Source organism: Erpetoichthys calabaricus, chromosome 2 (genome assembly GCF_900747795.2).
Source record: "Erpetoichthys calabaricus chromosome 2, fErpCal1.3, whole genome shotgun sequence".
Classification (NCBI taxonomy): Eukaryota; Metazoa; Chordata; class Cladistia; order Polypteriformes; family Polypteridae; genus Erpetoichthys; species Erpetoichthys calabaricus.
Genome location: NC_041395.2, coordinates 322058213 through 322071122, shown reverse-complemented (window position 1 = coordinate 322071122; position 12910 = coordinate 322058213). Strand labels below are relative to the sequence as shown.

The following is a 12910-nucleotide window of genomic DNA, read 5'->3' as shown; positions in this document are numbered from 1 at the left end:
TGCCTTTCATTATCTATCTATCTATCTATCTATCTATCTATCTATCTATCTATCTATCTATCTATCTATCTATCATATAGTGCCTTTCATCTATCTATCTATCTATCTATCTATCTATCTATCTATCTATCTATCTATCTATCTATCTATCTATCTATCATACAGTATAGTGCCTTTCATCTATCTATCTATCTATCTATCTATCTATCTATCTATCTATCTATCTATCTATCTATCTATCTATCTATCTATCTATCTATCTATCTATCTCTTTTTTATAAATATGTCTTATTAAAGGCAGTCTGTAAAATAAAGTGTAAATGTGACTCTATATTGGCCCCATGTGAGTGTAAATGTGCCCTGTGCTACACTGTCAGCTCAGTTCTGCCACCATTGGCTGAAGTTCCTGGGACTCTAAACTGCATTAGGTTGGTTAAATGATGGATGGATGGATGTAGCTAATCTTTGTGAGTGCCATAGAGGACAGATGGGCATCCTGACTGGTTGACAGCCTGACCTCCTACCAAGATGAAAGGTGCCAGGGGATGGAGGCCAGGAGCAGTTCTATACCCTATACGTTAGGTGGCAGTGGTCCACTGGAGGTGTCCCAGCCTGGGTACCTGCAGTGGCTGATGGGAAGTGGAGTCTGAAAATGCAGCCCTGTTGGTGTCCATGGTTCCCAAACAACACATAAATGCTCCTCACAAGTCATGCTGGGTCACCAGGGTCCAGCATAAAAGGTTTGAATCCCCGCCACTGCCAAAAGAGATCCTACTCTGCTGGGCCCTTGAGCAAGACTCTTAACCTGTAATTGCTCCAGGGGTGCTGTGCAATGGCTGACCCTGCACTCTGACCCCAAGGGGTATGTGAAAACTTACAAATTCCTAATACAAGAAATTGTATAAGGTGAAATAAAGAACAAAAAAAAAAAAAAAGTGAGCCCGCTGTCTTACCTCGAGAAGTCAGAGTTGGGAGGCAGCAGGGTCACTCAGCTGGAGGCCGAAGGAGAGGAAAGAGATTCATTGTTTTGTGTGATTATTGGTTGTGTCTAAGTGTTTGGTGGATTTAAAATCCATTATTTTAATCTGTGACAGTGCTGGGCATTATTGGGCCTGGGGTTAGAGGCTCAGTGGCGCCCCCTTTCGGTTACATCTATTAAATGAGTTAACAGTCCTAGAAAGGAGGTTGCCTCCGTATACATTGCTTCATTTTATTTGTTTTTATATGTTTTTATGTGGTAACTTTTTGACTTAAAACAAGCTGTAGAATGCCCTGATGTAAACTTTCATATGTTAGTAGAAAATGTCTCTTGGAGTGTTCAGCCCTTGGGACAGTTTGGTTTGGGTAGAAATCTGAAGCTGGTGGAATCCCACAGATAAGATTCCATTGTGTTCCTGTTCCTGTGGAATTGGGCTTCACTGCTGGCGACACTTTCTCTTCCGCAGGAACTAATGAATACGGAGAGCAGGGAAGTGGTCTTCTACCTCCCCTCCTCAGGAAGAGTTTGAACCGCCGAAGCTGCGTGGAGGGCACTGGGCGATTCCTTGGGGACAGCATGGAAGGCCTGGCTTCCTCTTTTCAGCCTCAGATGCTGAGACGGGTGAGTGATTCCTGCAGCAATGGAAAAAGACTTTCAGGCAAAGGCGATAAGGAAGTGCTGACATGCCTGAGATAACAGAATAAGCCTTTGTTGTCACCGGCGCATCATGAGTGAGCAAAAAAGTAAGAGGCCCAGTGTACATTTGGGAGGGGTTAGGAAGGTTGTGGGGGTTTCACTGATCCAAAGGAGGTCTTCAATGTTAGAAGAAAGGCTACAGAAAGATTAAAATAAAGACGGACAAAAGCCTGGAAGTTGAATAACTGAAACATCTGGCAGTACCTCATATTTTTAAAATACACTTAGAATAAAAAACTTAATGCTAAGTGCCTCTACATTGGTAAATTCTCCGATTAAACATGATTTAGTTATCTTAAACCAAGTGCTCTGTAAGCACTTAATATTTAAAATAATATTTTTTTAATAATACCTGTGAAATAATAAATAGTGAGATCATAAAGGTTTGGGGCAGCAAACAGATCCCCGTATATTATGATAGAAAAAGGTTTGAAAACTAACAACTTCTTCAGGTGGTTTGCTCCATACTCTACCAAAATGGCGGTTTAAATAGGACACTCATAGAAGAGGTGGGTGCAGTAGACCGGGTACCGGAAGTGACATCGCCAGAGGCCAATCCATCAATCATTCTTTCTGTAGAGAGAGGTAGAAGAGAGATACTGTAAAATCTTGGATTGCGAGTTACTTGGTCTGTGAGTGTTGTGCAAGACGAGTTAAAATTTTTTAATAAATTTTAACTTGATAAACGAGGCAGTAAAGTGAACAGTCAGTTCATGAAGGTGATGTTTTGGAAGCAGGAAAAATGGCTAAGTGTAAGGATCTGATAAGGTCTAGATTGTGATGACTAGACGACTGGGTCAAAGCATCTCAAAAATGGCACCTCATGTGGGGTGTTTGCGGTATGCAGTGGTTAGTATCTATCAACAGTGGTCCCAGGAAGAACAACCAGTGAAATGGTGACAGGGTCATGGGCACCCAAGACTCATTGGTATGTGTAGGGAGCGAAGGCTGGTCCACTGAAGAACTACTGTAGCACAAATTGCTGAAAAACGTAAGGCTGGCCATGAGAGAAAGAAGTCAGAACCCACTGTGCATCACAGCTCGTTGAATATGGAGCCGCATAGACTCAGACCAGTCAGAGTGCTCATGCTGACCCCTGTCCACTGCTGGAAGTCCTTACCACGGGCACGTAAACATGGAGCAATGAAACAAGGTGGCCTGTTCTGATGAATCAAGTTTTCTTTTAGATTGTGAGGATGGCTGGGTGCGTGTGCATCATTTACGTGGGGATGGAACTATAAGAAGAAGGCAAGCCGACATGGACCAAGATTAAGGAAGGCATTTTTGTTGGAGCACAATTCAGACATGTCATCAGGGACAAGCAGTTTGAAGATCTGCTAGAGGAAATTGCATGGAAGGCATTCAAGTAAGTTGTTGAGAATTTTCTTTTCAACTACTTGGCGCCTAAACCATGTCCCGCAAGTTGACAACATGCTTCAGGAATACAAAACTATGATGTGCAACATGTTGCTAAAGATTCATTTGCTGCTTTCACACTGGGACTTCTTCCCTGCTAATGTTGGTGCAGTCATTGACAAACATGGTGAAAGGTTCCTCACTGGCTTTACCAGGATATTGTATTGATGGAAAAGAAGAATTGGGGCAAGAGGAATCAATGAGTGCCAGCTGGCAAATGGCTGACCCTTGAAATGAGAAGTTATCAGATGCCGAGCAGAAATGAAAATCAGCAGCAAAACATTTTTAGCTGAACTAATGCAAAGTGTCAGCACCATTAAAAGACTAAACATCCTAGATTCAGTAAAAGTTAATTTCATATTTTTTTCACATTTCTATGTCAAGTCAGTCGGAAATTATATTTGTGTTCATCTTGAAGCTGTCTATCAAAATCAGAATGCAAAACTTTTGAAAAAATATTGTTGCGCATTATAATTAGCACTGCTGCTTTGTGGATCCAGCATCTTTGACGGTTGTCGTTTGTGTGGAGTTTGCATGTTCTCCCTATGTCTTCATTGATTCATTGAGCCCACTATTATTCACGCTGTTCACCGTCCAGTCAGAGTCTAATGTCATCGTCAAGTTTGCAGATGGAACAACCAGAGTGTGCCTCATTAGCAATGATGATAACACATCCTACAGAGAGGAGGTTGAACATCTGCAGAGGTGATGTAGTGAAAATAATCTGCCTTTAAATGTCGATACAACAAACAAGATGACTGTCAACTTCAGGAGAACATCAGCTGACTATTCCCCACTGCTCATCAGTGGCTCTGCCGTGGAGAGAGTCAGCAGCAAGAAGATTCTTGGTGTGTATATCTCTGATGACCTCACCTGGACAATCAGCACCAACTCTGTTGTCAAGAAGGGGCAACAATACCTTTTTCAGCTTACCACAATCCATTCTTATCACCTTTTACAGAGGAACTGTAGAGAACCTCCTGACAAACTGCATCACTGTGTGGTTTGGGAACAGCAAAGCCCATGAACACAAGATCCTGCAGCACGTAGTGAGGACTGTCTGGTAATTCTTCATTGCCACCCAGTGCCTGTCTCACCATCTCCCTAAACTCAACCTTGCAGTCTTCCTTTTTCACCTTCCACCATTTGATAAGAGGATCATAGGGGTCTCCTTCTCCTTGATCCAGGATGTTTTAAGTTTTTTTAAGCAAGTTTAGTTTTGTCCTTTGAATGAGTTTATCCTGGATTCTCTGCTGCTCACATTTCATGTCCATCTCCATCTTTCCTCTCTAGATCAAATGACCATGACAGCTTTGCACACTTGTCAGTCAATGGTGCTAGTGGTGGGACACTTCAAATGAGAGTGTCTTCTTTGTGATTTGCTTGAATTTGCTGTGAATATATAGAATCTAATAAAAAAACAGGCAGATAGGGGTCATCGGTCACCTCCATTCCATCCTCCAACCTACAGCAACAGGGAGAAGAGTCAGCAATAACCAACTCAGCCAGTCTGCTTTATTGTATTTGCAGATTGAAAACCACCCATGGGGAAAAGTGAAGGACCTGGTGAAGAAGACACGTCTGAGAAACCAGAGCCGTCTCGGTCTGTCATCCAGCGCACTAAAAAGTTCATGCCCACAACTATACAGGTAAGCCTTTCTCCTATGAGTTAATCCATCACCAAGCAAGCAGAAAGATTAGCAGTTCCTATGGAGAACCTGGCAGCATGCAGGCAACACTCTACACAAACCTGCCCCCTTGCTTGGCACTGTACACGTATAAGATAAAGTCCTTGTCTATCTATCTATCTATCTATCTATCTATCTATCTATCTATCTATCTATCTATCTATCTATCTATCTATCTATCTATCTATCTATCTATCTATCTATCTATCTATCTATCTATCTATCTTCCTTCTTCTACTTTCGGCTACTCCCACAGCGGATCATCTTCTTCCATATCTTTCTGTCCTCTACATCTTGTTCAGTCACACCCATAACCTGCATGTCCTCTCTCACCCATCCATAAACCTCCTCTTAGGCCTTCCTCTTCTCCTCTTGCCTGGCAGCGCTATCATTATTATCCTTCTCCCAATATACTCACCATCTCTACTCTGCACATGTCCAAACCAATGCAATCTCGCCTCTCTGACTTTGTCTCCCAACCGTCCCACCTGAGCTGACCCTCTAATGTCCTCATTTCTAATCCTGTCCATCCTCGTCACACCCAATGCAAATCTTAGCATCTTTAACTCTGCTACCTCCAGCTCTGTCTCCTGCTTTCTGGTCAGTGCGTCCTTTTCTCTCTCATTAGTGTCCAACCTCTCATACAACTCATCATACGCCTTTTCTTTAGCCTTCGCCACCTCTCTCTTCACCTTGTGTCTTATCTCCTTGTACACTTGTCTACTTTCTGCATCTCTCTGACTATCCCACTTCTTCTTTGTCATCCTCTTCCTCTGTATACTCTCCTGTACTTCCCCATTCCACCACCAGGTTTCCTTTTCCTCCTTCCTCAGTCCAGATGTCACGCCAGGCACCCTTCTTGCTGTCACCCTTTCTACATTTGCTGTAGTTTCCCAACTGTCTGGTAAATCTTCACTGCCACCCAGTGCCTGTCTCACCTTCTCCCTAAACTCAACCTTGCAGTCTTCCTTTTTCACCTTCCACCATTTGATCCTTGGTTCTACCCTCACACTCTTCCTCTCCTTGATCTTCAACAGACCACCATCCTATGCTGCTTAACTACACTTTCCCCTGCCACCACTTTGCAGTCTTCAATCTCCTTCAGATGAACTCTTCTGCATAGGATGTAATCTACTTGTGTGCATCTTCCTCCACTCTTGTACATAACCCTATGTTCCTCCCTCTTCTTAAAATACGTATTCACTACAGCCATGTCTATCTTTTTGGTAAAATTCACTATCCTCTGACCTTCTTCATTCCTCTCCTTGACACCATACCTACCCATCACCTCCTCATCTCCACTGTTGCCTTCACCAACATGTCCATTGAAATCCGCTGCAATCACCACTTTCTGTCCCTTGGGTGCACTGTTCATCACTTCATCCAACTCACTCCAAAAATCTTCTTTCTCATCCATTGCACACCCAACTTGCAGTGCATATGCACTAACAACATTCATCATCACACCTCCAATTTCCAGCTTCATAATCATTACTCTGTCTGACACTCTTTTCACCTCCAAAACACTCTTGACATACTGTTCCTTCAGAATAACCCCTACCCCATTTCTCCTCCCATCCACACCATGATAGAACAATTTGAATCCACCTCCAATCCACCTGGCCTTACTCCCCTTCCATTTAGTCTCTTGCACGCACAATATATCAACCTTCCTTCTCTCCATCATATCAGCTAACTCTTTCCCCTTACCAGTCATACTGCCAGCATTCAAAATTCCTACCCTCAGTTCCACTCTCTTTACCTTCCTCCTGTCCTCCTGCCTCCGGACACGTCTCTATCCTCTTCTTCTCCTTCTTCTTCGGCCAACGGTAGCCCAATTTCCGCCAGCACCCTGTTGGCTAACAGTACTGGTGGTGGTCGTTGTTAACCCGTGGCTCGACCAATCCAGTATGGAAATTTGTATTGTTGTCCGCATATTGATTTGGCAAAATTTTACGCCAGATGCCCTTCCTGACATAACCCTCCCAACACACTGGTTTGTCTATCTATCTATCTATCTATCTATCTATCTATCTATCTATCTATCTATCTATCTATCTATCTATCTATCTATCTATCTATCTATCTATCTATCTATCTATCTATCTATCTATCTATCTATCTATCTATCCCAGCAGCATTGTGTACTAGGCAGGAAGTAACCCTGAAGGAAGCACCAGTCCAGAACAGGGGACAAAGACACACCTACACGCATATTGGTAGAGCTCTTTTTCAATCTCAAACATTTTGATTGGTTCATTATTAAATTGTCTCTTTCAAAACACTATAATGATGTTCAACTTTCTTTAAATAATTCTTCATAGCTGAACATTTAAAAGATAAATATAAAAATGGTGGCATAATGACAAATTTTAAGCTCAGCTGCTTGGAAGTATCAAACGTAGAGCATTACATGCATAGTCCCCTATCACCTGTAATGCTTGGCCACTGTATTGCAGTCCGGCTATCACTTGTGCAAAAGTCTTTAGTTCAACAACTCGGGCAAACTACAAAATGTACACAAACAGAAGACTCCAGTTGTATTACATTATCAACGGGCCAGCCAATATATTACATGTAAGCTGTCACAAGTCATTATGTAACTGTTAGATTTGACTGGCATACTTGAAGATGTCTCTTAAGTTGTTAAACTAAAGTTAACAGCTAGAAATGAAAGCTTCAAGGTGCTTATAGTGGGAACGTTATAAGAGAAAGCACACTTCTTTAGAACATTAGAACAATCTGGATGAGAACAGGCCATTCAGCCCAACAAAGCTTGCCAGGCTTATCCACTTAATTCCTCTAAAATAACATCAAGTTGAGTTTTAAACGTCCGTAAAGTCTTATTGTCTACCACACTACTTGGTCATTTATTCCATGTGTCTATGGTTATGTGTGAAGGAAAACTTCCTAATGTTTGTGCACCATTTCCCCTTAACAAGTTTCCAACTGTGTCCCTGTGTTCTTGATGAACTCATTTTAAAGTCACCGTCTCGATCCACTGGACTGATTCCCTTCATAATTTTAAACACTTCAGTCATGTCTCCTCTTAATCTTCTTAAGGCTCAGCTCTTTTAATCTTTCATCATAACTCATCCCCTGTAGCCCTGGAATCAGCCTAGTTGCTCTTCTCTGGACCTTTTCTAGTGCTGCTATGTTCTTTTTGTAGCATGGAGACCAAAACTGCACCCAGTACTCCAGATGAGGCCTCACCAGTGTGTTATAAAGCTTGAGCAGAACCTCCTGTGACTTGTACTCCACACATCAAGGTGCTATATAACCTGACATTCTGTTAGCCTTCTCAATGGCTTCTGAATTCTGTCTGAAAGTTGATAGCTTAGTGTCCACTACGACTCCTAAATCCTTCTCATAAGGTGTACTCTTGATTTTCCGACCCCCTATTGTGTATTCAAACCTCACATTTTTACTTCAAATATATATTTTACATTTACTGACATTAAATTTCATCGTCCACAAATCTGCCCAAGCCTGTATGCTGTCCAAGACCCTCTGTGATGATTCAGTGGATTCCAAATTATCTGCTAATCCAGCTCTCTTGGTATCATCTGCACACTTAACAAGCTTGTTACTTATATTCCTATCCAACTCATTTATATATACTGCTCAAAAAATGAATGGAACACTTAATCATCCCAGTCTAACACCAAGTCAGTTAAACTTCAGGGATATCAATGTGTCCAGTTAGGAAGCAGAAGTGATTGTGAATCAACTTCACCTGCTTTGGTGCAAATGAAAATGACAGCAGGTGATTTGTAGAGGCAACAGCAAGACAACCCCAAAAAGGGAATGGCGGTCACAGACAATTGCTCTCTCCTTATCCTTCCTGACTGATTTTTTCATTTTGCTAGTGTCCTTGTCAGTACTGGTATACCTGCAGCCGATTCAGGTTGCACAGGGAGTCCAGCTTCTCCAGGATGGCACATCCATATGTGCCATCGCAAAAAGCTTTACTGTGTCTCCATAAGACAGGCCATTACACGAGGAGGGCTGCACAGGGCCTTAGAAGAGCATCAGCCCAGCAGCAGGACTGGTATCTGCTCCTTTGTGTGAGGAGGAACAGGAGGGGCAGTGCCAGAGCCCTACAAAATGACCTCTGGCTGGCTACTCCAAACTGCCTAAATCAGACTCCATGAGGGTGACATGAGGGCCTTGCTTCCTCTAGTGGGACCTGTGCTAACAGCCCATCACTGTGCAGCTCAGATGGCATTCACTAGAGAATACCACAACTGGCAACTCTATCACTGGTGACCCTTTCTCTTTACAATTGACAGGAGGTTCAAACAGAGCACATGTGACAGATGTCAAAGAGTCTGGAGATGCCACTGTGAATGTTTTGCAGTGTGCAACATCATCAGCATGACGAATTGGCGGTGGGTCAGTGATGGTCTGGGGAAGCATGCTCTTGGAGGGTCCATGTGCTACACAAATGTACCCTGACTGCTGTTAGGTACACGGGGTTAAATCCTCAGAGCCACCGTCAGACCTCACGCTGGTGCAGTGGGCCCTGGGGTTCCTCCTGGTGCAGGACAATGCCTGGCCTCATGTGGCCAGAGTGTGTAGGCACTTCATCAGTGATGAAGGCACTGATGCAAGTGAATGGCCTGCATCTTCCCCAGACCTGAATCCTATTGAGAATCTCTAGTGTTATGTATCAGTGCATCTGACACTGCCAAGTTGTGCCACAGACTGTCCAGGACTCACTGATGCCCTGATCCAGGTCTGGGAGAAAATCCTCCAGGACACCATCCGGAGCAGGTCCAGACGGTGTTAGGAGTGCATATACGCATGAGGGAGGCCACATACATTAGGAGTTGCTGTGATGAAATTCACACAAGTTGGATCAGCCCGTGATTGAATTTCAGTGTGATGTTGAATCAGCACTTAGTGGGTTGGGGATTTTGGTTTCCATTGACTTTTGTTACAGCATTTTGTTCTCAATGAATTACACAATATTACTTAGTAAAGATTATCCACTTGAATATTTCATTAATTGAGATCCAATGTGTGATTTATGTGTTCCCTTCATTTTTTAATAGTGTAGTAAATGAAAATAGCAGCGGCCCCAGCACTGACCCCTGCTGGACACCACTTAACATCATCCAATTCTTATGAGGTTCCTCTCACCATCACCCTCTGCTTCCTGTATCTGAGCAAATTTTGCACCCCTCTACAAACACCCCAAACTCCTACTTCTTTTAGTTTGATGCCCAACATCTTACAGTATGTAGCACCTTATCAAAGGCTTTCTGAGCTTTGGTAGAGGTCAGTTTAGACAATTTAATGTGTTTATATGATAACAGCATCAGCAGCATAGTACAATGCAGGTAAAGGGCATAAAATGAGAGGTGCATTAGACTGGTATACCCATTCTCTTCCAACCTCTTCTTCCCTCTGTCTCTTGGGCATGCAAAGATGAACCCATTCAGCATTTCTTTCATGTGATCCAAGTGTAAATTCTGCATCTAATGAGACCATTTTTCTTCCTACCACAGACCAGATTTAGGATCATATGACCTTCCAAAAAGGGACAGGAATTCCATGATTGCACTGGGGCACAATGTGAGACAGGAGTACCTTTGGCCCCACTAACGTCAGCTGGTAAGTATGCTTAAGAGTGGCAAAGGAATACTGGCATTGCCAAACTGGTAAATGAAAGTAGGCAGAAACGGCTTTTTAAATAAAGAATATGGGCAAAACTGTATTTTGGGGCTATTGTAGATAGATAGATAGATAGATAGATAGATAGATAGATAGATAGATAGATAGATAGATAGATAGATGTGAAAGGCACTATATAATAGTTAGATAGATGTGAAAGGCACTATATAATAGATATATAGATGTGAAAAGCACTATATAATAGTTAGATAGATATATAGATAGCTGTGTAAGGCACTATATAACAGATAGATAGATATGAAATGCACTATATAATATATAGATACATTAGATAGATATGAAAGGCACTATATAACAGGTTGGATAGATAGCTGTGAAAGGCACTATATAATAGATAGATATGAAGGCACTATATAATAGATAGATAGATAGATAGATAGATAGATAGATAGATAGATAGATAGATAGATAGATAGATAGATAGATAGATAGATAATGAAAGGCACTATATAATAGACAGATAGATGGATAGATATTAAAGGCACTATATAATAGATAGATAGATGGATAGATATGAAAGGCACTATATAATAGATAGATAGATGGATAGATAGATATGAAAGGCACTATATAAATGATAGTGTGGAAAGCAGCCCGGACACAGACAGGTAGACATGTTTAAAAGCACCACCACACGTTTATTTACAATACTAATATTTACACAAGTGCACACAACCCCCAAAACTCCCCCAGAGTCCAGCCCTTCTTGCCAATGCCTCTCCTTCTCTGGTCCGCCTCCTCTCCTCTCCTCCAAGACCTTGTCTCTCGTCCTCCCGACTCCAGCCATTGAATGGAGGGAGGCGGCCCCTTTTATACACATCGGGACGTGCTCCAGGTGCCTCCCAATTAGCATCTGCCGGCACTCCCCAGTGTGGTGGAAGTACCGGCTGCGTACCCAGAAGCACTCTGGGTGTCCCTGGTCTTCTTCCCCCCAGCCCCCTCCCGGGCATCCCGGCTGGGTGCCACCCCCAGCCGCTTGCCACAATAGATAGATAGATAGATAGATAGATAGAATTCATCTTCAACGTGGGTGAGAGTCAAAGGCTTTTTGAAAGTTAAGAAAATCATGTTGTATGATTTATCTTTGTCAACTTCTCTAACCTTTTTCCATTTTTCTGTATATAAAGATTTCAATTACTCAGTTATTTTTTGTGATAGATTTGCACTATGACATTATATACATTTTCTTTTTATTTCTTTATTATTTTATTTTATTTGAAGAAAGTATCATTTCTTGGACCTCATTAATAAACGGTGTATTCACACAAAAATGTTGCATAATCCGTTCCACTCACACATCGAGATGTATAAAAGGTAAACTCGGTGTTACGCTACTCACATTTTCACGGTAGCACCCTACCTTGTGTACGCATGTTCCTGCTCAGTTTTGCAAATGGGTGGCACTCAGCGTCAAAGCAGTCCTCTTATTTCTGTGCCGTTTCCCTTTCTTTTTTAAATTCACATCAATGACACGAGATTTGTCAAATGCACTGAAATTAATTGCATATCATTTACAAATATAATTCACTTGATTGTAATTCTGTAACAATAGAATGGTGCAAAGAATGGCCAAACTATTCCAACTACCATGGCTGCTGTAGCGTTGTTAGAAGACATCGCACATGGAAGAATTAGAAGAGAGCGCGTATTTATAGATGATGATGATGACTGCCTTCTAAGTCGATTTCGATTTCTAAGAGCTCTCCTCTTGGCGCTGTGTGCTGAATTGTCTCCGGCTTTACAAAGGCAGACTTTGAGGACTTGTGCTCTACCTGCTCCTCTCTCCTTCGGGTTTTTACCCAGAGCAGCTTTTTGCACTTAATAAATAGCGAATCGGGGTGCCATCCACTTAATGAAATGTGAAAGTAGGCTCCATCAATTTAGTTAAAAGTAAATGCCCACACAGTGCACCTAAACAAAATAAGTGGGAATAATTAAAAGTCAACCAACAGGCCCAATGAATATTAAAAGATTTTCAAATTTTTGCTGCAGACTGCAGCTCTTTCAGTCCCAATGAATCAGAATCCATCATAATGACTCAAAATCTCTTGTCGATTTTATCCATCATCCATTTTTCAAACTGGCTCTTTACATTTCAGGCTAGCAGGATGTTGCTTTCTGTCTCAGTAGCACAGATAGGTGCCATATTAATGTATGTAAGGTCTGCTTAGAATCACAAAATAGCTCAACATGTATGTCTTTGAGACACAAAAGGAAACCGGAACTTCCAAAGGACACCATGTAAATGAGAATACAGCATGGACTCCGCTCTCACAAGTGACCTGGTTAGGAATCAAGCAGTACACCCTGCTATTAGAGGCAGCAGTGTTATCTACTGGGCCATTTTTGTCATCCAGCCAATGATTTGCAAAGCTTAAATAAGTAATTCTTCAGGTTTTTGTTGTCACACGTGCCCAGTTTTGAACCCCAT

At 42.1% G+C, this 12910-nt stretch overlaps 1 protein-coding gene across 1 annotated transcript in view; it reads left to right on the top strand.

The window, feature by feature from the left end:
• The window catches only part of si:ch211-250c4.3 (uncharacterized protein LOC100535981 homolog), an 86161-nt gene that overhangs the window by 73119 nt on the left and 132 nt on the right, over positions 1-12910 (top strand). The window contains exons 5-7 of the mRNA XM_028795979.2: positions 1446-1600; positions 4622-4740; positions 10293-10398. Of these exons, the coding sequence (XP_028651812.1) occupies positions 1446-1600; positions 4622-4740; positions 10293-10389 (371 nt within the window). The 3' untranslated portion in view covers positions 10390-10398. The remainder of the gene's footprint in view (positions 1-1445; positions 1601-4621; positions 4741-10292; positions 10399-12910) is intronic.